Source organism: Hyla sarda, chromosome 7 (genome assembly GCF_029499605.1).
Source record: "Hyla sarda isolate aHylSar1 chromosome 7, aHylSar1.hap1, whole genome shotgun sequence".
Classification (NCBI taxonomy): domain Eukaryota; kingdom Metazoa; phylum Chordata; class Amphibia; order Anura; family Hylidae; genus Hyla; species Hyla sarda.
This window is the reverse complement of record NC_079195.1, coordinates 120,892,612-120,918,981: the sequence shown is the minus strand read 5'-3', so window position 1 is coordinate 120,918,981 and position 26,370 is coordinate 120,892,612. Positions and strand designations below refer to the sequence as shown.

The 26,370-nt window shown below is 41.0% G+C and overlaps 1 protein-coding gene across 30 annotated transcripts in view; it reads right to left on the bottom strand.

The window, feature by feature from the left end:
- Positions 1-26,370, bottom strand: part of CAMK2G (calcium/calmodulin dependent protein kinase II gamma) — a 304,863-nt gene that overhangs the window by 155,011 nt on the left and 123,482 nt on the right. For all 30 annotated transcript variants that reach the window (XM_056530585.1, XM_056530588.1, XM_056530593.1 and 27 more), the window contains exon 3: positions 2,732-2,791. In XM_056530585.1, coding sequence (XP_056386560.1) covers positions 2,732-2,791 — 60 coding nt within the window. The remainder of the gene's footprint in view (positions 1-2,731; positions 2,792-26,370) is intronic.

Here is a 26,370-nt window from a genome sequence, read left to right as displayed (position 1 = left end):
AAGTGAACTCTTGAATTTAACAACCTGAAGATCCCCCATCTCAAGCAGCAATGACCACCACCAAATGTCTCTTGTAGCACATTGCTGAGGAGGAATTTTGGCTCATTTCTCCTTACAATAAATATTTCTTTACAATCCTCTTCAGGGACTCTGTGCACCGAGGACAAGCGGGGCTCTGTGCACCGAGGACAAGCGGGGCTCTGTGCACCGAGGACAAGCGGGGCTCTGTGCACCGAGGACAAGCGGGGCTCTGTGCACCGAGGACAAGCGGGGCTCTGTGCACCGAGGACAAGCGGGGTTCTGTGCACCGAGGACAAGCGGGGCTCTGTGCACCGAGGACAAGCAGGGCTCTGTGCACCGAGGACAAGCGGGGCTCTGTGCACCGAGGACAAGCAGGGCTCTGTACACTGTGGACAAGCAGGGCTCTGTACACTGAGGACAAGCAGAGCTCTGTGCAATAAGGCTCTTAGTGGTCCTCAATTGGTCCAGTACTAGAGATTGCTGTCCATACACATGTTTTTAATTGTGTCATCAATACGTTTTGTTTATTTTTTCTTCTGTGTTGCATATATGATTGAGTTTTTCCGCTTCAAAACAGGATCTAGTTAGGCACCATGTAGCCAGGATGGCCATTTAGTTAAATAGGTGTCATTTAGGATTCTTTGTGTTTGTTTGACTAAGGCTCTGTGACACGCTCCGGACTCACACATGAGGATGATTGACAAGCCAGGAGTCTGCACAGAGCCCTGCTAGTCGTGTCCTCGCTTTCTGTATTTGGAATCCACACAGGCAACAGCTTAAGGCACAGCACTTTTTCACCCATAAATATACATATACCGTATATACTCAAGTATAAGCCGACCCGAATATAAGCCGAGGCCCCTAATTTCACCCCGAAAACCTATTGACTCAAGTAAAAGCCTAGGGTGGGAAATATATTCCCCCCCCCCCCTCCCCTGTCATCATCCAGACCCCCCCCTGTCATCATCCCCCAGTCATCGAGACCCCCCCATCATCATCACCCCCTGTCAATGTCCACCCCAGTCATCATCCAGACTGCCCCCCCTTCTGTCATCATACAGACCCCCATTTTGTTGTCTACTCACCTCCCCAATTGTTGCTCTCGGTCCTTTCCTTAGCTGCAGGGACCGTCTGTCCGCATACTGGTAGGGAGGACGAGCCGGTCCGAGCCGTCCATCTCACCGGGGGGCCCTCCTCTCCACTCCGGGCCAGCCCCGGACTAGTGACGCTGCATTTAAGCCGCCGTGTAGGGATGTCCATGCGCAGCAGACATCAGTGATGTCCATGCGCAGCAGACATCAGTGATGTCTGCTGCGCACGGACGTCCCTGTGCGGCGGCATCAATGCATCGCCACTAGCCCGGGGCCGGCACGGAGCGGAGAAGAAGGCCTCCCAGTGAAGATGGATGGCCAGGACCGGCTCGCCATCCTCATCGGAATGCGGATGGTCCCTGCAGCACAGTTGGGCAATGATGGACGTAACCCCCCCCCCCACACACACACACACCTCCCCTCGAGGGGGACGTTTTCAGCACGAAAAATTGTGCTGAAAAACTCGGCTTATACTCGAGTATATACAGTAATTGTATTATCTACATTATATAAAAAGTTTTTGTTGACGACAGGTACACTTTAACTATTCTAAAATGCAAATCTCCTATTTTAATTATTTTTTAATACGCGCCCCCAAGCAAACATGTTTCTTATACCATGCTTCAAGGGTGGGTTTTTGTGCTGATGTACAGTGTACAAAAAAGTTCATCCATTGTCTCATCTATCCTTTAAACATTTAGGCAATGTTCACACACACCAGATTTTCTGCATGGAATTCTGCATGAAAATTCTGCATGAATTTATACAGTAGCCAATACACTTGAGATTCCACTGTCCCATTCACACAGCAGAATTTCTGCAGAATTTACTTCAGAATTTTCATGCAGAATTCCATGCAGAAATTCTGCTGTGTGAACATAGCCTAACCCATAAGCAATGTGGAAAATGCAGGGGGTTTCAGGCAAATTGACTGCTAAAGTGAAGCATTTTAGCACACCACTATGTTTGTAGGAAATAAAACACCCCAATCCCAACTGTGAAGCACAGTGGAGGGAGAATCATGGTTTGGGTCTCTTGATGTCTCAGTGCCTAGATTTTTTTTGTGCCGAGGAATGTGCCCTCCATCACTCAAAGTGCTAAAAAGTGCAAAGGTTTCGCACATTAAAAACGTGTACAAAGGATGCGGTCTATCGCAAGGCCTTCTCCGAAAGGAGAGAGGGCCCTCAACAAACCCATCACAGATTTTTTAAACAATTAATGCAGAAATTCAGGTATTTCAAAGGGTTCACTTACATTTTCAACTGTATTTACTCAAGAACTACAGATTAGAGCAGCAATGAGAGATTCTGTAGATACTTAGAGTAGTCTTATATTCTCCCCTATGACAGAAATCTCTTATTTTTACTCCTCTATACATTTAATGAAAAATCTATTTACGTTTTCAGAAATGCTCTGGCTGTATTCCAAGTGACAAATCAATACAGCGGCTGATGGAGCACATTTAATTTATTAGAACATCAGTCCTCTTTATCACACGTCACAGGCTTGTCAACCAGAAGCTCTACGTTTCCCTCTAAGCAGTAACCACAGATTGTTTGCAGAGATGGTAGCAAAAAATAAAAACATATACGAATGAATAAAAGAAGATTTGAACTTACCAATATTGGGATGTTTCAGAAGTCGGCAAATGCGAGCCTCACGTTCGAGCTTCTGGTGGTCTAAAAAGAAAAAAGAAGAAAGAGGTTTGGGGAATTGTTTGCATTAACACCATATAAAAACAAAACTTTTTTTTTGCAGAATAAAATGTAATTAAAACATAAAATAGAGATAAAATTGATAAGACATAAGACATGTCTTCTGTGGCTTGAGTTGACTATAGATCAGCAAATATGTCCCTGATCCTAAAAGCATTATCAAATGTTACTAGCAAAGCACAATGGGCAAGATATACAACTAGAATGGATTAGTTTGGAGGATTTTTAGATACTTGTCCAACTTTATACCACATCCTGGATGGCTCACTTGAGCCCATTTTTTTACAAAAATTTTGGTGAACTGTGGCCCATTTTAAACCCTGCATTTCTCTGCAAAGTTCTCTAAAAATCAATGGGTAGTATGCTTTAGGGGTTGTGATGCCACGGGTTCTATGCATCATATTTAGTGGTCATGGCCAGTGGTTTCACAGTTCTGGTCTAGTGTTACCTCTTTTACTGCCACTGTAATAGGCTGCCCTTATTCTAAAAGTCCCTTGTTTGCTAGCTAGGAAACAGGCCTTCCAGACAGCTCAGGTATTCTAACCTGGAATTAAAAGACTATATGTTACTGAGTTGGCATTTTCTGTCACTGTTAAATAAGTTCTTTTACTTTTTGTTTCTTGAAAGTGTCACCAAATTTTCCTAGCATTCTTTGTCCTAAGGCCTCCTTCACATATGTGCCTTATCTGGTAGCATGTGCCCCCCCCCCCCCCCCCCCCCCCGAGCTGTAAAAAAAACATTGGAGTGAAACTTATTGTAGAACTGATCCTATTCATTTGAATAGGACAGTTCACATTCATGCATCATCTTAAATTGGACGCTGGACAGGTGGACACGCTGCATGGATGCCGAAAAGGGCAAAGGATGTTGCTGTGTTCCCCCCCCCCCCCCCCCCCCAAAAAAAAAAAAGAATTATTTTCACCTAGCCTTCTAAGAAACACGTTATGCTGAAACAGCTAAATAAAATGTAGCTTTACAAAAGACAACTTACCATCTTGTATTACAGATTATTTTAATAGTATATGGACCAGAACCAGGCTAAGAAAAATAAATAAATTACCCCTCCACCCCCCCCTAAATCCCCCACGACTCCTGTACCTCCACAATGTGATGTCATTTACAACGTTCACTTAACGCTGTCAATCCCTGACCTCAGCAGTCCCTTCCAGCATTTACAACATGTGACTGCTGAGGTCAGTGTTTGGATGGCGTGTCCAGTGAGCAATGAATACCATGTCATCAGAGTATGATCAGCAGAGGACAACGGTGCAAAGGAGAATTTTGAGGGTTTTTCTCCTGATTTTGAAGGCCAAAATCATTTTTTTTTTTTAAATCCCAATTGAAGGTGGGAAAACTTTAATAAGAATATGTTGTTGTCTTCTTGCTATAGAACAAGCACCTGCTCTAGTTGAAAACCAACAAATGAGAAGACTGAGCAGCAACAACAACTAAACACAAAACTAGAAAAGTAGTAGGGTAATTTGCACTCATTCCGACGCTGAAAAATATAGGTTTGTTACGTGTAAGAGTTTAGTTAAGGCAGAAAATTGCTAGGAATAAGCTTTTCAATCCCAGCAGCTACAAGCTACAATTAAGCACAAGGCAGCTCAGACAAAAAGGACAATGAACCTACCGCTGTTCTAACTGTGCCATCCAGAATAAAATGTGATTTGCTGCTGAAGTGTAGGATAAATACATTTACACATAACAAAAGTCTTCATTAAAGTGTTACAAAGAAAATTACTGATCTGATAAGAGGTTAGACTAAGTTGGATCGTGCACGTTAAAATACGTTCAGAGAGTTACCTGTGTATAGCTCTGAGGTACAACAGTTTACAAGCAATTCAACCGGGTAATGACTAACTTCTGTATAAGCTGGTGATGCTTTATGGGTGCAAACGGGGCATGACAAACTAAGCCGGGAGAAAGGAAGGCCAAAAAGATTAGACTGTCTACTATCCAACACCCACCAACACTGGAACGTCTATCATAGAACCAACATCCATCAAACAAACCAGATTCCAGCAGTAGATACTAGAAGCAGAAAATGATAACCAGACAGATTGCTACAGAAAGCTTGTAAAGTACTACTTTATACTGTTTTGGAAGATGGTGCCTAATATGGCAAAATCATCTAGCTACGCCAGTGTGCCTCTGGCTGTTGGAAAACTACAACACCAGGCATTGGTTGGGAAACACTGACCTACACCCCTCAATATTTGTTATGATCAATAAGGATACTTTTTTGGTACAATTTTGGAATAGTCCATTCTAACAGTTCTCTGTGTTAGAGAACTGCAATAGGATTGGGATCCCGTGCAAGAGTTGCAAGAGTGGGTGGTTTTTAGTGTTGAGCGGGCAACGCGGTCGGTCACAGAACATACAGCGGATCTCGCAAAATCCTACAAACCTCTGAAATGCCACAGGGGGCTCATAAAATGGCACAAGAGGGTAATGACATGAAAAAGAGGGGTAACGGAATTGAAAAGGGGGATATATATATATATATATATATATATATATATATAAGCTGTGACAAAATAATTGCAGGTGGGACTAGACACACATGATGGAGGAGCGGGTGGGAATGGAACACAAACCGTGCAGGAGCGGGCGGTAATGGTCAGATATCCAGCAGAAGCAGGTAAGAGTGGAACAAAGACCTTGTGGAAGCGAGCAGTATTGATCAGAAATCCAGCAGAAGCGGAATACGCACCTTGCGGGAGCGGGCAGTAATGATCAGAAATCAGAAGTGAGATTAAAAAAAAGTCTCTACTCTGTGTGCACATACATAAAGCCTACCAGGTAACTAAGTGTTTGAAAAGTTATAACAGCAATGCCATAAAGTAAAGAACAGCTTGTTTAATGAGAATAGCAATTTCACAAGAACAATTCTAACAGCATAAACTCTGATAATATATTTGTGCAACAATGAAGAAAAAAACAAAAAAAACATATATATAATATAAATATATATATGGCTCTCACTTTGCCATTCCTGTTAGGAAAGAGCTAGGCATGGGACAAAGCAGGCATTCTGTCACACAGTAAGTGTAAAAGGAGCTGGACTGTCTATCCAAGGTCAGAACAGCAAGGGCTGACACCATTGCATCTCCATGGCAACAAAACAGGCTGCCCCATACTTGGTATAGCACCACACCAGCCTGAGCCTAAAAGGTTGTCCACACATTTTCAGAGCAGGGCGTGAAACGACATTTAGGAGTCATGTAACGCTGGTGTCATGTCTCAGTCTCATGTCCAGCAAACTCCCTTGTGTGCTGCCATGGCAGATTCTTGTAGTAACAGATATGCTATTCTACACTTGTTACCAACAATTACGTCCCTGCTAAACTGGAACACATTAGATAAACGTCAGATATACTGGCATCATGACCTACCACTGACCGCTCCTGTAGTGATCATGCCACAGTCAGGGGGCATATACTGATCGGACAAATAAGCCTCTGTTATCATCAGCCAGTCTTAAGATTACAGAGGATCCGTCAGCTCTCCTTATCTGTCTTACTGTGACATTCGTTTTTTTTGGGCTGCATTTTATGGCTTCAAAAACATAAATTTTTCTGTCAAGCTAAACAGTCTAAAAATGTGGTAGTTTTTAAGGATCTCTCTGTAGCAATATAGCAAAAGCTATAGCCTCCCAAATGGCTATTTTTAGATGGAACTCACCTTGGGCCATTTATGAACCAAAATACATATAAAAAAAAAAAAAAGTTTGCCATGCATTTGCTCAGTATTACAGCGCACAAGATGTGTGTCCTGGGTGTCAATCACATTATAGGCTCAGCAATGACCTAGACAGGGAGGCGAGGCACCCCCAGGGCATTGCAGACCCCTAGCCACGCTGACTGTTCCTGATCACCTGATTAAGTCATTATTATGAAGATAAAGAAACGGAATAAGCAGCTAAAGTATGGCTGCATTACACATGTAGACTACTTTTACATAGTGAGCAGAGTTAGATAGGGTCACGTGATGTGACAGTTGTGCTTTAAGTGCTTCACTACCTGGCTCACAGGGAGCTTCATCTTCATTCAGCTTTATTAGATGGCTCCATAAACTTCAAATGGGACTGTCTAGTGAAGCTGGACGGAGATCGATGTGAGTTGTGCAGTGAAATGCTTTATGAAGTGCTTCTTCCTTTACACCTTAGACAGTAGGTCAAACTCACTGGTTATGCCGACTTTAGTATAAGGTGTATGGGCACCTTTAGTAAGTGATATTTAAGACTAATACTAGAGATGTCCCAGTACCGAAACTGGACATTTGTACAAGTACTTGTACAAATGTCCCTGATACCTAATCCAATACCCGCTGGCAGGTATCACACGGAGGTGCCCTGAGAACATTATCAAACTATGCAGAGTGCTCAGCAGCTGAGCGCACGTCATAGCCGGGACATGGGCAGCAAATAGTAAAAAATGTTCCCTCTTGTAGGCACTAAACCTCAATAAGGATTTCATAGATGCAGGAAGATAGTAGTAAACATATAGTTTACTCACCAATGACACGTTTCGGGTTGGAGCACCCTTCTTCAGATTGGTATAACAAAAAGACAAACAGTGTATTTATAAATGAATAAAACCGCCAAACGAAGGTAAAATGGAGGAGGGGTAGAGGTAAAAGGTCACAGAAGTGACGTGGAAAACATTGGACAAGTGAAAGTATAAAAACATTACATAGCATAAGCATAAAAACATTACATAATAACAGGGAAAGTGTAAGGGCAAATACATATACGCTAGAGGTTCATCTTGGTCAGTAAAGGGATATCATGTAAAGGAATTGCGCTCCTTGGATCGATGGCCTCAAGGCTTGCAGCGCAAGGATGATGCGCCGGAAGATGAGAAGACAATCTGTGTTTATATGCCGGACAGAGCTTACCAAAAGGATCAAAACATAAACAGAAGCAGAACCTTTGGAGGTAAAGAAACTACGACTTACATATCTCCACAATAATAACATCAGGATTGGGAGAAGCGCTATATGATGCGTAGTATGTGACAGCATTAAATGCATTCAGGTTGTGAGAGGGGCCGCCAATAGGAGAGCGATACGTCATTTGAGTGATAAACAAACAAAGATACATGGCTAATGGTCATGTGGTACAGAGAAGACCAATAAGGGTTAGTAGTGGTTTGCAATAGGAGAGTGATTGTTTATTTATAACATATCTCCTATTGCAAACCACTACTAACTCTTATTGGTCTTCTCTGTACCACATGACCATTAGCCAAGCGTCTTTCTTTGTTTATTTATCACTCATATAACTTAACAAAGACGCATGGCTAATGGTCATGTGGTACTGAGAAGACCAATAAGAGTTAGTAGTGGTTTGCAATAGGAGATATGTTATATGAGTGGTAAGTAAACAAAGACACATGGCTAGTGGTCATGTGGTACAGAGAAGACCAATGATAGTATAGTGGTGGTTTGAATGGCGGTCACATTGCAAACCACTACTATACCCTCATTGGTCTTCTCTGTACAACATGACCACTAGCCATGTGATCCTTTTTGTAAGCTCTGTTTAGCATGTAAACACAGACTGACTTATCTTCCGGCACATCATCCTTGCACTGCATGCCTCGGTACCATCGCGCACTTTGATCCACAGACCGCAATACCTTTATTTGATAGCCCTTCACTGACCAAGATGAACCTCTAGCATATATTTATTTGCCTTATACTTTCCCTGTTATTATGTAATGTTTTATGCTTTCACTTGTCCAATGTTTTCCACGTCACTTCTGTGACTTTTAACCTTAAACCCTCCTCCATTTTACAAGCCTTTAGGCGGTTTGTCTATAAATACACTGTATGGGGGAGATTTATCATTGCTTTTAGAGCATTTTTTGTCTATGTTTTGGCGCAGTTCTTGTGCAAGCAGCATATTTAGAAACAAACATAATACGAAAGCAAAAGATTTCACAGGAAGACAAGAGCACTGTGTAGGCATATATCCTGGCTGAAGACATTCAGAGGATATTGCTTTACAACTTCATATATCATCTGAAAGTGGGAGCGTGTGTGTGCGCATCTCCACAACTAAGCACTGGCGCGCTCTGTAGTGGAAATAACAAATGTAACTAGTGCTCAAGATCTGAATACATGGCAAATATTTTATTAAGATAATTAAAAGGATATATTTGTCAAAATTACACAATGCTTCCCCCAGCAGGGCCCTTGCTGGTAGGAGGCACTAATATACAGTTGCAAGAAAAAGTATGTGAACCCTTTGGAATTATATGGATTTCTGCACAAATTGGTAAAAAAATGTGATCTGATCTTCATCTAGGTCACAACAATATACCATCACAGTCTGCTTAAACTAATGGCATACAAAGAATTAAATGTTACCATGTTTTTATTGAACACACCATGTAAACATTCACAGTGCAGGTGGAAAAAGTATGTGAATCTCCTTTGGCAGCAATTACTTCAAAAAAACGTTTCCTGTAGTTGCAGATCAGACGTGCACAACGGACAGGAGTAATTTTTTACCATTCCTCTTTACAGAACAGTTTCAGTTCTGCAATATTCTTGGGATGTCTGGTGTGAATCGCTTTCTTGAGGTCATGCCACAGATTGTCAATCGGGTTGAGGTCAAGACTCTGACTGGGCCAATCCAGAAGGCGTATTTTCTTCTGTTTAAGCCATTCTGTTGTTGATTTACTTCTATGCTTTGGGCTGTTGTCCTGTTGCAACACCCATCTTCTGTTGAACTTCAGCTGGTGGACAGATGGCCTGAAGTTCTCCAGCAAAATGTCTTGTCAAACTTGGGAATTCATTTTTCCTTCGATGATAGCAATCCATCCAGGCCCTGACACAGCAAAGCAGCCCCAAACCATGATGCCCCCACCACCATACTTCACAGTTGGGATGAGGTTTTGATGTTGCTGTGCCTCTTTTTCTCCACACATAGTGCTGTATGTTTCTTCCAAACAACTCAACTTTGATTTCATCTGTCCACAGAATATTTTGCCTGTACTGCTGTGGAACAACCAGGTGCTCTTGTGCAAACTGTAAATGTGCAGCAATGGTTTTTTTTTTTGACAGCAATGGCTTCCTCTGTGGTATCGTCCCATGAAATCCAATCTTGTTTAGTGTTTTACAAATCGTAGATTCACTAACAGGGGTGTTAGCATATGTCAGAGACTTTTGTAAGTCTTTAGCAGACACTCTAGGATTCTTATTCACCTCATTGGGCAGTCTGTGCTGTGCAGTTATCTTTACAGGACAGCCACTCCTAGGGAGAGTAGCAGCAGTGCTATATACAATTTGTCTTACCATGGACTGATGAACAAAAAGGCTTTTGGAGATACTTTTATAACCCTTTCCAGCTTTATGCAAGTCAACAATTCTTAATAGGTCTTCTGAGAGCTCATTTGTGCAAGGCCTCACTCACATCAGGCAATGCTTATAGTGAAAAGCAAACCCAGAACTGTTGGGTGTCTTTTATAGGGCAGGGCAGCTGTAACTAAAACCTCCAATCTTATGTCATTGATTGGACTCCAGTTGGATGAAACCTCACTCCAAATAGCTCTTGGAGATGTTATTAGTCTAGGAGTTCACAGACTTTTTCCACCTGGACTGTAAATGTTTACATGGTGTGTTCAATAAAAACATGGTAACATTTAATTCTTTGTGTGTTATTATTAGTTTAATCAGACTGTGATTGTTTATTGTTGTGACTTTGATAAAGATCAGATCAAATTTTACGACCAATTTGTGCAGAAAACCATATAATTCCAAAGGGTTCACATACTTTTTCTTGCAACTGTATACAAATGGATAATGATAAGATAAATGGTATAAAATACTGAATAATAAAAATGCTGACTGATAAAAATAGTGAACCGGTTTAAATGTCCAAGCCAATATTGCCTTCAATGTTCCCTGATTGAGGTAGTAGTATAACAATAGCAAGTCTGTATAATAAGTCTATGAAGAATGTAGGTGGCACAGCGTACCACCCACCCAGTTGTTGTTCTCCTGGTTCTTGCAGCCGGGTATGCTATGTGCAGATTATCGGTGCAGGTCCTAGTTGTATCAGTGTTGTTCTTGCAGCCGGACAAGCGATGTTACAGTCACCGATACAGACCTAGTGTCAGAAGCGTGGGGCTGCGGCCAGAGTGATAATGATGATAAATATGCTGGCGAATACATATACTGCTTGCAGATTTTACTGAGGAAGGTCCCTAAGGAGGGACCGAAACGCATCTAAGTATCAAGCTTATGCTATATACCATTTAAATCCCTGGTCCTGCACTTCTCTGCCAAGAGGACAAAAAATATAAATATATATATATATTTATTTTTTTCCACTGCTACCAAAAAAACAGCGTGATCTCCAACAACGTAACTGGCATCTCCAATATCACTACAGGCATCTCTGCATACATTTAGGACTGCAGCTACTAGTGAGTTCAAGAACCAGGAGGCATGCGCAATCACAGGACAGAAGTGACATCACCAGCATATTATCATCATTATCGCTCTGTGCGCAGTCCCACACTTCTAACACTGGGTCTGCACCGGTGACTGTAACATCGCTTGTCCGGCTGCAAGAACCAGGAGATCGACGATGATACAACTAGGTCTGCACATGACATACCCGGCTTCAAGAACAAGGAGAACGACAATTGGGTGAGCAGTACGCTGTACCACATACGTTCTTCATACTTATTATACAGACTGGCCATTGTTATACTACTACCTGAATCAGGGAACGTTGCAGGCAATATTGGGATGGCCATTTAAACCGGTTCACTAGTTTTATCATTCAGGATTTTTATTATTCAGCCTTTTATACCATTTATCTTATCGTATCCATTTGTATATATTTATTGCCTCCTACCAGCAAGGGCCCTGCTGGGGGAAGCATTGTGTAATGTTGACAAATATATCCTTTTAATTATCATAATAAGATATTTGCCATGTATTCCGATCTAGAGCACTAGTTACATTTGTTATATCTATTTATTATTTTATAGACACCTGCAGTTGGTGTTTTACTAGTTGCCCAGTCTACACACCGTTTTAGTAGAAGAGAGCCATCCCATTCTATTTTTTCCTTTACGCTCTGTAGTGGTACCATGCAACAAACTACTCCCTTAGGCCAAGTTCACATCACTCCACTGTGCTCTGCCCGGTTTTGTTCTTATTTGTGCCTAATAATCCCTGAATGGGTCGGAGCACAACGGGCATTGCCAGGTCCCGACGGATCCCAGTGACTTTGAAAGGTGTTAGTCGGGTGTTCATTATTTTAGGGGAGTTGAGGGGAGAAAAATACCAAACATGCAGTATTTTTTTTTCTGCCCAACTCCCGTCATTTTGCAACAGAGCTCCCTTTAGCAGAGCACAGTGGTGATGTGAAGAAGGCCTTAGCTGTTAACTTATCTGATCCTGAACAATGCAATCCAACATGCCCATACAGCACTAAACATTCAGGAGGGGGATATATACTAAAACTATCAATTTTTTTTGTGCAAAGTTAGACAAACAAACTTACAGTGGCCCCGGCTGATCGATGGACAAGACTTTCATGTATAGGTCTGTGCTGTTGGGTTTTAGTTTACACCAGCTATTATAGTTGGCTTACTTCAGGTAAAGGTAATGCACCACAATTTGGATGTATGGCATAGCACTAAGTCCCTTCCCTTTTTCCTGTTCTTTTTAAACAATTGTAGCCAAAATTGTGGCAAAATATCCATAGTAAATTTGGTCCATAGACTCAGTTTACAACTAGCTTGGTACAACATATAATTGGCATGGAATTTAGAGTGGAATGTTGCAGATTTGGAGTTAAAATACAAAGTCACTTGACATTCATGGGATATGTCCTTACTGATTCTGCCTTTGAGAATTCCCAAGTCAGTTTTTCAGGCAGAGTTCGGAACAGCATCATCAACTCATGAACTGCAGTTTGTGTGTGAACATGATTTGAAAATCCATTTGAAATCAATTAATTCTATTGTGTATTTAAATCTGTCACATGAGAAGCATGTAACAGTTTGAAAGAATACTATAGATGATCTTCTTTGTCATTATACATTCTATTGATGCAGAATAACATTGTGTGAACCAAAAACAAAAAAGTAAACTACTTCTATATTGCAGGAGCTTCAGAATGCTTACTAACAGAAGAAAAAGTGTAGTCGAAATATCACAATATAAGATTATGTCGGCCAAATGGGTTAAAATTGGTGATTTAGCTGACAATCTTATATTTCCAACTTTAGACTACACTTTGTTTTTCTACCGAAGTAGTTAACTTTTTTGTTCTTGGTTTACATGACTATATTCTGCATCAACAGAAGATCATCTCTAGTACTTTTCCAAACTGTAAAGGCTTCTCTTTTGGGGCCCAAATCCACAAATAGAATTGATTGATTTCATAGGGGTTTCCACGACCATGTTCACATAGTAATTTCAGTGCATACATTTCTGATGCTGCATATAATTCCGCCCGAAGAACTGGCTTGTGAATTCCTAAAGGCAGAATAAGTGAGGAACATATCTCATTTAAGTCAATAGGAATTTGTATTTAAACTCCGAATCTATCGCATTACGATCCAAATTGCTGATTTGGCTGACTTAACCCTATGTATATAACCAACTTTTACAAAATACGCAACATATGACGGATGGCAATTCAATGGCCCGTTTGGCAAGACTTTAGTCAGACTTTTTTTTATCGGCCACATTCCAGCCAATATCAATCAATCTTTTGTGTATGGCCAGGATAACACAATGTGTAAGGTGGAGAATGTTGTTATTCTTGTGTATAGTGACAGGCAGCATTAGGCCTGCGCTAATCATCTCTGCACAACCGGAGGCTTCTATTTACACATTAAATGAGCCACAAGCAATGACACGCACAGGTAGGAGCATTACAAAAGGCCCAGGTGGGACCAGCTCTGCCATGGAAAAACAAAAGTCTCTAGGAGAGAAAATAATATGCTCACATCTATATATGCATCATACTCAATAAATAACGGTTGTCTTAGGGCCATATCAAATGCAGGTTTTAAAAATACTGAAAATTAAGTTCCACAGCTACAATGGTCATGATAGCCAGTATGAAGGCTTCTGGGGTTTGTTTTTAATTACAGGAATAAACTATTTTCCACGTCGGAGCTCACTTTTTGCACTTTTTAGTAATCACCAGTAAGATTTTCTATAACACTACATTAGACTCTCTTGACACTGTGGTATTTTTCTCCATAACAGATGAACTTCAGTCCTCAAAAATACAGCTAAATGTTGGGGTTCTTATTATGGATGCCATACCCAGATTCTGACTAGGTGTGACATCCCAGGGACTGACCATAGATCACCCTAGGGTCATAAAAGTTTGCTTTCGAAGATTTACAAAGACTTAGCTGGGCACTTAACTAGTCCATAGCAATATATGTGAGAGAAACGCACTCTCCTCCCCCCCCCCCCCCCCCCCAATACATTTCTCAGTGGAAAGGACTTCATAAAATCTTTCCTCAGGCCTCTTCATTCTGTTGGAGGTGTAGTGGGACAGAGGCTACACTGTTGACTGTTCTTTTTTTTTTTATTGCCCTTCCTCAAGGAGGTTCTGGGATGGGGTTCTCTGCCTCTATCCAAAGATTGTCTATATTCCTTTTCCTAAAGCCTTTTTTCTTCTATATTGATGAGAAATCTCAGTCCAACATTATAGAACACCCCTTCTAAAGCACGTGCAATGCAGCTAGGTCCTGTACCCCCAGCCCATTGGAAATCTCCTTCACCTCCCTCCATAATCGCTCTGGCTCTGATTGAAAACAAAATACCATCAAATACCGTGGAACCGCCATAAGTTTGAAAAATATTGTGATACACATTTTTGGTCATACCGCCAAGCACCAGGCGTAATTAACTGCTTCACTGTGTGGACAGTCAGAAGCCTTTTTCTTTCTCTGGTCTTCGTGGTTGTTATTTAAAGATGAGTACAACAGGTTGCTCTTCAGCGGTTGAGCTCTCTGATACAACTCTTACCTGTACCCCCCTCCCCCTCTTTTCTTGCCTACCTAATGGGCTTACACTCTCTAATATTGGTCCCCCCAGGTGGTGGCCTTGTTTCTTCGTTGTTACTACATACCGTAGGTTTACTTTCATGCTTAGTGGAGTTACCATACTGCTGTGGAATTTATTACCTCTTACGTCTATTATTTGTTGCACTTGGCCTGCTGCACCTGATAAATTACATTTTTCTTTAAACTGGGACACTAGGCACAACAATCATTGTATACATCTTCATCCTCTGAACATTGTTTCAACGGTCAACAAGTAAACAGAAAGATAACCCCAAAAAATGTGTCTTATCCAGTAAACTACGGATGGCCAGCAGAATAAAAGTAATGTCTTTGTCTCAGCCACTGACCAAGACTATTATTTTGGAAAATGTAAAACACATACAATAAAAACAACTGCACACGCCGCATATATTAACTGCTGCTCCACCCACACACAGATGTATAAGTGATCAGCACCCACTATAACTTTTCAGGAGAATGTTACTCACAGCGTGAAGCACTATTATTAATAAGAAGTCTTTACCCATCTGTTGAATTATATGTTCTGAAATATTAAAGGGGTATTCCATATGTATAATTATATATATATATATATATATATATATATATATATATATATATATATATACACACACACACACATAGACATGCCAACACTTTATTACCAATAGGGGTACGCCCTTTCCCCCAGTTCCTGACAATTAAGGGACTTTAGCATAAATTCACTGTTTCATCTTCACAGTTTTGCCCTTAATACCTAACAGGAGCCGCACTGCAGTTCTTATTATTGGCCTGAGGTGATATTGATCTGACCTAGAATCCTAACTAAGGTGTTATGAAGATTTGAAGTCTTTAGGCCGTGTTCACAACTTTAAGTTTTACAGCATTTTTTTTACTGCAAGTTTTTACAGTGATTTGCACAACAGTTGTAAAACAGCACCACATTTGCCACAATTTGGGGGAAATCACAGCAAAAAATGCAATGTGTGAAAACAGCCTCAAAGGAGGTGTATCATTTCTATATATTCTGATCCCATAGAGATAGCAGCAGCAGTATACAGATAGGCCTAATAAGGGAACGGTGAGCAAGGGTCTGGGGACTAGCAGGATTGATCTAATCTGTAGTTCACAGGAAGTCAACTGACCCGGGACTGACCACTTCCTCTGATACACTGAGCCCCGCAATTATTTTCTGGGTCAGCCTGGTTATCACATGACCAAACCACAGTGATGAAACCCATGGATGCAGCTGTGCTATTGTAAAACAAATGGCCCTGTATGACTAGTGATGGTGATTGTGCATGATATGGGCAAATATGAAAAATAAAACCTGGAGTGCTTATGCTCACATGCTGAACAACCTGTACAGCAGGTTTCCCTTGCCCCTAATGCTGATAATTTCATTGCAGATTTTATGTTTTATCCAATGATTAAAAGGGTTATCCCGGAATAGAAAAACAGAGCTAATCTCTTTCACAAACAACTCCCCATCTGCCTCCAGGTTGGGTGTGGTTCTGCAGTTAAGTTCCATTGAAGTGAACAGAGTCAAGTTGTAATACCACACCTGACCTGGAGACAGACGAGGAGTGGTTTTTGAAAAAAATTAGCTCTGTTTTTCTATTCCTGCTTTTCCTGTGAGAGTAAATATTCAACAAGCTATGCAAGTAATAAACTAATTATACAACATTTAGCATGTATAATAATATAATATTGTTTTGAAGCCAATAGCAACTCTTACTCCACAGCTCTGTTTTTAAGGGGTACTCCACCCCTAGACATCTTATCCCCTATCCAAAGAATAGGGGATAAGATGTCTGCTGGCGGCTGTGGCACCCCAGACATCCGGTGCATGGATGACTGGCGATGCGGGGTGGAGGCTCATGACGTCATGGTCACGCTCCGCTCAGGTCACAACCATGCCCCCTCAATGCAAGTCTATGGGAGGGGGCCTGATGAGCGTCACGCCTCCTCCCATAGACTTGCATTGAGGGGGTGACATCATGAGCGGGGCGCAGCCGTGCTATCACAAGCACCCAGCACTGCACCCTGCCCTCTAAAGGAACGCCGGGTGCATCAGGGAGATCGCAAGGGTCCCCAGCAGCAGGATCCCCATGATCAGAAATCTTATCCCCTATCCTTTGGATAGGGGATAAGATGTCTAGGGGCAGAGTATCCCTTTAAGGTTCCTTGTCCTGATTTATATGTTACAAATTATGTTACGCTTTAAATGAAAGTCCCATTAAGGACAAAGACACTTCAATGGGATAACTAGTAAGTGTCAAGGTGTTTTTTTGGGCTGCCGTTTGCATAATGTAAGGGAAGAAGGTAATTGTTGAGATGTACAACACGTTTAGAAAAAAATATACATCCCCCTGAGACAGGAGGTGAGCGAGATCTCCTCACATCCTATTACCTTCCCAAAAACATCTAGTCAGTATTAGCAAAATAGCTTTTTAATGCTCCTCAAAGTGGTCTGTTATGTTCCCTTTTCCTCTGCTCTGCCTCTGGCTTAACAGGCACTTAGAGCCATCCTAAATAATTAATATTTCCCCGCTTCTGACCAAGCAAGTTGTGTGGGTCGATATTGTTTGCAGCCTGTGAATGTTTTGTTTCAAACATCAAAACATGAAATTAAATGTATCTCCATTACAACTGCCCTATACCAATGTTCTTATAAAGGAGAACCATTGACTACCTGGTCAGAGAGAAAGCTACAAACAAATGGCCGTGGCATGGACCCTCACAAAACCCATAACGGAGAGCAATGGAAAACAGTGTCAGCAAATACGTCTTAGAAAACATATTTACAGAGAGGTTCAAATGACTTCAGCAAAATACAGCAGTGGACAACAGGTATGCTATTGGACGTATATATTTAATCCTGAAGGCGGCACTCATAGGATCAACACTGCAACCAGTAAGCCAGACAATAAAGGATTTTTTCTTATTTAACTAACCAATAGTAATGGGAAAAAAAGGTTCTCATGGTGACTAGGTTTATATATATATATAGGGCACTGTCTGCTTCAATAACATCCTGCCAGAGCTCTGTAAACAAGCTGGAAGCATAGCCATCTCCAAATACACCCCTATTCTTCAAATGTCCAAAACTTGGCTGCTTCCTAGTAACTGGCAAGAAGTGAAAATGAAAAAGAATGAATGTGGGAAGTGTCAGAGAGGTCTAAGGAGCAGACACTAAAAGAGAAGAGAGGCTGAATCCTAATTTATAAAGGGAACTGTTTACTGAGCTAACAAGGGAGAACGCTGGGGGAAGACAAACCATTCTCTTACTGAAGACCATTTGTAATTGTATGGCAATGTTCACAACAAAGTTTTTAGGCCAGTTTTTGGCCATTTTTGAACAGACCAACAGCAAAAAAAAAAAAAAAAATCAAGGCTCCAAGTGCCATGTCCGTTCACTTTGCTCAGCTACAGTGAGCAATATAAGGAACGGCAATGGAAGTCTACGGGACTCCGGCAATTTCATATACCCTTAGAAGTAGCTCAACAGAGCAGAAGTGAAAGGACATGCTGCTTGGAGCCACGCACTGTTTTGAAATGATAGTGTAGTGGCCACTGCAAGGGAAATAAGTAGCCATCAGCAACTTCTATTGGAAAGTTTGCCATTTCCAGGTCGCAGTAGGTAAGCCAGTGGTCATCAGCAGAGACAATGCATTACATGGATAAGTTTTTTCATTTATTCGTTCTGTATAAAGAAATATAAAATTTTGTTCGATGTAAGCTGCAATTTATCTTTACCTAGGCGACTAATAAGAAACCCAGCAAAATATGTGCCCCCTAGATCACTAACTTCCTCTCACTAAAACATTTACATGTGTAAATAATCTTCTATAATATGCCCTTTGAAGACCTAAGGCGCACTGCATCCTCAAGGTAGCTATAGTAGTGAACAGATGTCAGCAAAGAGTTAACCCCCGTGTCTAAATAGTTGGTCTAGTACTTCACAGTGAAATACGACAGGGCCAGTTGGCTGTCAATATACAGTATTTACCGAGTGTCATTAAAATAGGAAGTCAAATTGTCATCTGTCAGCGAAAATATGAGAGTTGCCAACCATGGTTAATCATGTGACAGGTGAGGCGACAGAGAACGCACATAGGTGGTGCTGCTGACATTCCGCCATGATGTTAAACGTAGCGGGGTGGACCTGAAGTCATGTTTATGTTGTGCGTGATATTTTAAGCCTGTTGTACAGTGCCATCTCCGCAGCCATTTACACTTCCCAGCAGTAATGTGTGTGCTTGACCCACACTCTCATGTTGTAAACTTCTACTAAAATTGGTGCAGGAATGCAGAGCTTAACCCCTTAACTGTAACCTAAGGCCAGCCAACACAGATATAGTAACAAACACAAACAGCCCGTAACCTCTCAGTTATGTCTACGGTACACTTAGCAGAAGCATCCTATGGACATCTACCTAAAAAAATACAGGCCTACTAAATAATGCAGATTTTTCTCAAGTCTTTAGGATGAGTTATAATACCGTAAGTGATTTCCATTTGTCATTTTAATATCTAGAGCTATGGCATCTGCCGTACACGCTTGCCTACTACTGTTCACTCTAAAAGAAAGACACTTCTTACTGCTTCTATAGGAACAAGAATATGCTGGATTGGGATCTTTGTTCTAAAGCCCTTGAACACTTCATTCTACAAATCTAAGTGGCAGCTAAACATTCTGAAAAAAAAAAAGTCTTGTTCTGATACTAGTCAGTACTATCAAGGTTTTACCATTGGGTAATAAATAATAGGACAACTCCCCATCGCCTTTCCTTGGATCACTGGGGCCTGGATTATAATGTGACAGAGAATACCATCTGTATGGTGCTTGCATGGGTTCCCTCTAGATGCCCCAGTTTCCTTCTACACACGATAAATGTACTAAATTAACTGGCTTCCCATGGAATGGTGTGTAAGGGAAATTAAATTGTGTTCTGTATAGAGGGAAGGGACTGCAGACATTCACAGAAATCTCTGTACAGTGCTGTAGAATGCATTGGTTCTACATAAGCAACAGAAACTTGAATTATCTTTTTAGTTTCTATATTTTTTTTATATATTTTTTTACTTGTTGGGTTCCTCACATGGCAAACCCATATGTAAACTATTACTACTCCTATATGGCTAGGTTTACACTGAGGAAGCTCCGGACACTTTAGTCTGGAGATTCAGTCGGTGCTGGGACAGCAGACATTGCAGTCCCCATAGATGGCAATGTCTACAGCCCAGATTACACCTTACGAATGAGCAGGCTTATTTTTTTGGCTGTAAAATTTCACTGGCGAGATACACATACAGGTGAAAACCAGCATGGCTTTCTCATCTCAAACACACTGACATTACTGTCTGACAGGTCCATATCTAAGGATCCCAGTGGACACGTAAAGGAAAACATCATCCTACCATTGCTAAAGGAAGGGTTTCCTTCTCATATCATCAGTTTACATATTTGCTTCAATTCTTTTTTACTATTACTGCTGTTTATACCAATTGTCCAGTCATTTAGTATTAATACCAATGGCCCAAGTCCGTATGAAATACAATGACAGCCCAACCCTTTTTCTGTTTTGAGGCTTCATATCCAGTCTTGGAGAGAATTGATAAATCCCAGTCCTACAGTACTTATTAATAACATGGTAAAGTAAGATGACTGCGGCTTTAAGAACTTAGCACAGCAGAAACTGACGAATGAACAGAGAATCCAGGATTTACCACCTCCTTGGACAACCACCAAAAACATGTCTTAATCCCTTCTAGAAATCAATCTGCTCTCCATGCCAACGCTCCCTGTGCCCAGCCAATTTCCTCCGCAGCACAAGGGGAGGGTCAGACAGCGAGAGAATGAGAGAAACAGCTTCAATGTACCCTCAGCAGCAGCTGCAGTAAGCACCATTGCAGAGGCAGCATTTGTTGGGGACTTGTCATAACAATGAACTTGAGTCTACTCTGTTACAAGTCCTTGTAGGGTGTTAAGGCCAGCAGCTCCCACACAGGGGCCAGGCATATAGTCAGTCAAATATGGGAAAGCGTGCTGAAAACACGCACTGGAGAATATTTCTGCCTTTCTCCCTCTCTCCAATCGCACCCATGAATACCAAAAGCACAACTGTTTCTTTCGCACAGAGGCACATTCATAACAGGGACCTTTATCCATAAACCACTGTACAGGACTGAGTGGCAGAACCTAGAGGGTTATCTATCAGATAAGCTCAACCTGCTCACTGCAAAGAGAGCATTTCAGTGCCCCGGATCATGGGCAATAACTACAGTTACAAGTGCGAATGTAAACGGTATAAATACAAACTACCCATATATCCCTATACACAATGACATCATAGGTTGTCGGCACCTGCCTCCCTCCCTACCCTGGTAAACCAGTGACATTAGAATACAGCTCACTGTCTAGAAGATATGAATGCACAATAAACATTTTAAGCATAACTAATATAAAAATGTCCACAAAAGTATTTTTCAGAGAAAAACTGCCCAACAGTTGCCTAAAAGACACATAATATATAAGCCTAAAGAGCACATCCCATATTAAAAAAGTAGGAAATAGTGGCCCAGATTTATCAATCTGCTTGAAACACAAACTTGTCGAGCTTGTCAGGTTATTTAACAGCATCTTTTTAAAAAGGGGCAAAAATACTGCGCAAAAGTTCAGAAAAATGCAAATTTACACCACCTCTGTCTTGCCTTAGAAAATGACATCCTACTGCAAGTTTTGAGGTGATTTTTTCATTTGTGCAAAATTTAGCAAAGTCTTGTGCCATTTCGATAAATTTGGTGCACATAGGCCAAAGACACAGCAAAAAAAGTGGTGAAGTGGCCGCACACAGATACGGTACATATTGAAAAATCTCCCCTGGCCTAGGTTCCTTTCACACTGCCTTTAGTGCTCGGCAGTGTGACGGCCATTAGAAGATAGCGGGAGAATAATTTGGGCTTGCGACTTCTTTTTGTCCCGCTATGTTCCGGCAGAATAACGGCCGCAATAATGGACGTCAGAGAATCCCATTCAAGTGAACGTCTATTAAAGGCAAGCAAAAAAAAAAAAAAAAGCCTTAACGGCTGTTTGTGGCAGAGCCAAGTGGCAGTGTGAAAGTAGCCTTAATGATCTATTCACACGTACAGTATTCTGCGCAGATTTGTGGCGCAGGATTTTCTGCTGCAGATTTCAATGTAAACTAAATGACTGAACACAGCTTGAAATCCTGAGCATCAAATCTGTGCAGAATACTGTATGTGTGAATAGACCCTAAAAGGAGTACTACAGCCTAATACAATAAGTGTCTGATCATGGGGGGTCTAAACGCTGGGACCCTCCACGATCTTCTGTATGGGGCTCTGGCTCTCCCCGTGCAAGAGACGTGTTGGCCGCAGCATGAGGCCGCGCCCGACACACCTCCTCAATGTATCTCTATAGGAAAGACAGATATACAGCGTTTGTGCATCCCTGCTGAATGGAGGGGTCGTGTCTGTCGACCTCTTAGTGAGGCTGACGATATAAGCATTAGCCGTGCAGAGCTGCGGCAGTGCCAGGTCCCCGTACAGGAGATCAGGGGAAAGGTCCCTGCAATCAGACACTTATCCCCTTATCCTGTCTATGGCTGCAGTACACCTTTAAAGGGGTACTCCGATGCTTAGACATCTTATCAGATGATAAGATGCCTGATCACGGGGGTCCCGCCACTGGGGACCCCCGTGATCTTGCACGCAACACCCCGTTTATAATCAGTCCCCGGAACGTGTTCGGAGTCTGATTATAAACAGGGTGCTACGTGCTAGATCACGGGGGTCCCCAGCGGCGGGACCCCTGTGATAAGACATCTTATCCCCTATCCTTTGGATAGGGGATAAGATGTCTAAGCACCGGAGTACCCCTTTAAGGAAAAAATGCTCACCAAATTCCAATGTTGCTGTAGTAACTTCCTTCTAAAAGTTTTAATTTTAAATTGTAAAAAAAACTACATAAAAAATACCATGTGGGTTTAGTATTGGCATTTTTTTCTCCATTTATTTATAATTTAAAGAAAAACACGTCACATGATAAAAGGATCACATGACTTGTCATGATAAAAAGGCAGGGGAGAAGATGCCAAGACTAAATCCCAAGACTAAAAAAATTACAGTTTTCTGTAGCTTTTTTTCTGGCCAAAAAAACAACTCCATCAAAAAAAATAAAAAAAAAATAAAGTGGAAATGTAGTCGTTAGAAGTCAGTGTAGAGGACACGCTCATGACAGACTAGTTCTTCTTAGCGCTCGTGACCCGTCCTAGGTTCCTCCCTGGGATCTATCTATATTTAACTGCCTCCTGGTGCTGTGGTCTCCTAAGGGGCATGAACAGCACTGCTTGTGTATTTATTCTATGAGACCTACTGTACTAGTCAGTGACTAAATATTAACATATTTTACAAGTAAGTTGCACGTGCTGACTAAGTCAGGAATCTCCTCTCCTCTGAATGGTACAGGGTCGTCTTACAATCAAGGGTAAGAGTCCAAAACATACAAAGGTCCTGTCAACACTCAGAATTTCAAGTCATAACAGCAATACAAACAAGGAAACAATGAAGTGTACAAGATCACCAACACATCCAGAACTTCATACTAAGAACAAAAACTGGAGAAGACCCTGTTGTCAGAGGAAACAAACTAAAATTTTCCCAAATAGGATTCGCTACAATACACTACTGTTTAGTCAGCAAACAAGAATATATATTTAACTTACTGCTACAGTTCTAGAAAATATTACATCTACACCTACGGCCTGGAAGTCATGGCAGATCTATTGATCGTAATATGCTATAGAGGCAGATATTATATTCCAGTAGAGAAGCGACCATGGTATAGGACAATCCATTCAATGAACAAACATATAAATGGAGATCAATCAGATCAGCTATATAAGGGTACTTAAAAATATAACTAATACGCAGACGGTTGCCCGCAGCTGAAGATTCCGCTTGCAGACTTTACCAAGGAATTCGGCATGCCAAATTTCCGGTATAACTACCGTAGATAGATATAACGACACTTACTAACAGCCTGCCTTTCAGTGCCAATTGTGGACAGATTATTACATATGTATAATTTGATGTTTAGTTTTTATTACATTTCTTCAACGTACTTGACCCTAGATAAGTTTATTTGCTATTGACAAGTGGTATTGGATTTGGGGGCAGGCTGTCCTGTTTATTGGATGCCATAATGACAATAATGCTGACAGATGTCCAGCACAGAGCAGATGGTTTTCCTTCTTATAGGTGCAATTTTTCTGTTTAGGCGGTGGTCATAAACCCTAACAAAACACAAGAAAGATTGGGACAGGGATAAAATAAGAAAATGTCTAAAATTAAACACTACATGCCTTGGGAAACATGGCAATTAATTGGATTATGTAGAGGAGGATGAAAACAAGAGACAAGTCTCAAAAAACCTCAGTGTGTAAAATTACTCTTAAGGAGTCTTCTAGGTGGTTGACCGATGGTTATGAATATATAATTACACAGGCACCACATTTACAACAAACTTTGAATAAGACAGTATTATAAGCAAATATAGAAAACTGTATTTTTCTTATTACAGGTAATGCCACTTTCTCAATTTATAAGCAACTTTTCCTCCACCATCTCCTGGATGGAGCATTCATTCTCAGTTTACTGCAAAAACCCATCTTGAGAGGAGACAAACTATCAGAACATTTAGGGATCAAGTTACATGCTGCCTGTAGAAATCTATAAAGAGGAGAAGTAAAAGCAAGCTGCAAGATAAAGTAAGAGGCAGAGACGAAACCCCAGCTTGTCAGTCATCTATCTCACCCCAGTGCTGAACTCACAGCTTAGGTTGGGTTCACACCACTTCTTTTGCAATACTGTTCCCATTTACGATTTCAATTTGAAAACCGTATTGAAAACCGTATGCATTGACTCTCCATTGAAAACCATATGCCAAAAGATGCATCCGGTTGTGTCCGTTTTGTATCCTGAATGTTTTTTTCCCCGTACCCAAAACCATAGCCTACGATGGTTTTTGGTCCGGGTGAAAAACCGTATTAAAACGTATACTTTTTTTTTTCAATATGGAAGTCAATGGGAACCGTACAGAACCGTATGTGCGTACGGTTCCATCCGGTTTTCACCATATGGTTTTTGACTTTGCACAGTTTTTTTCTTGGAACTTCAATCAAACAAGTGAAACTTTATTTATAATAGAATGAAAAGTTAAAAATGCATACTTTTTTTTTTCTTAAAAAACAGATGCAACCGGACATCACTTTTTCAAACCGTACACGGATTAAAATTTGTACACACGTTTTGATACAATTTATGGTCCTCCATGCTGAAACTGCTTCTTAGGGTGTTCTAAGAGCTATAGAGGTGCAGCATCCCCTCTTTTGTGTGTGTGCAGTGTAAGAAATACATCATAGACACTAGTCTGTGTCCACTCAAGACAAGTTTTAGAATGCTTAGAGATACTGCTACTTCTCATGTGCACACACAACTGTTTATTCTTAAAAGTGCCCTGAAAGTATAGTTAAAGGGTACCTTTCATCAAAAAAACTTTTGCTATATTATAATATTATAGATTAATGTATGCAGATTAACTTTCCAATAGCATTTTATTAAAAAAATATGCTTCTTTCTATTTAATTTTCCACTTTGAAAAAATGACCACTAGGGGTCTCCCTACCAGTCATTTTTTATAGATTTCAGACTCATGCAGGAGTCCTAAATCTCAGACTGTATCTGGAACACAGACAAACTCACCACTGCTCACTGCCAGGGAGCAATGTTGCGCTTGTCTGTGTCCCATATGCAGTCTGAGATTTAGGACTCCTGCATGAGTCTGAAATCTATAAAAAAGGACTGGTAGGGAGACCCCTAGTGGTCATTTTTTCAAGGTGGAAAATTAAATAGAAAGAAGCATATTTTTTAATTACATGCTATTGGAAAGTTATTCTGCATACATTAATCTATAATATATCAAAAGTTTTTTTGATGAAAGGTACCCTTTAAGCTTTAAAGGGGTTATTCAGGAATAGAAAAACAGAGCATGTGTCTTCCAAAACAGCACAACACTGGTCCTCTGCAATACCACACAATACCTGTGGACAGGTGTGGTGATGTTTTTTGAAGAAATCGGCTCAGTTTTTCTAATCCTGGATAACATCTTAATGCTTAGATATACTAAATGCTTTTTCAGTGGAAATACTTTTGCAAAAACCTATACTGTATTTGTATATTGAAAATGTATGCTTACAGCAAATCTGTATTAGATCAGATCCCTCTATAAGGAAGAGATATGTTGACACTACAGTAAATAAAACCTATGCACTGTCACATTTTTAGTCCAGGAACATCATGTTACTTCTCTGCCTGATCCCTGATGTTATATAGCACATTTGTATTTAGTGTATACACCTAATATAAAGCTATACAGATAAAGGGTGCTACAGA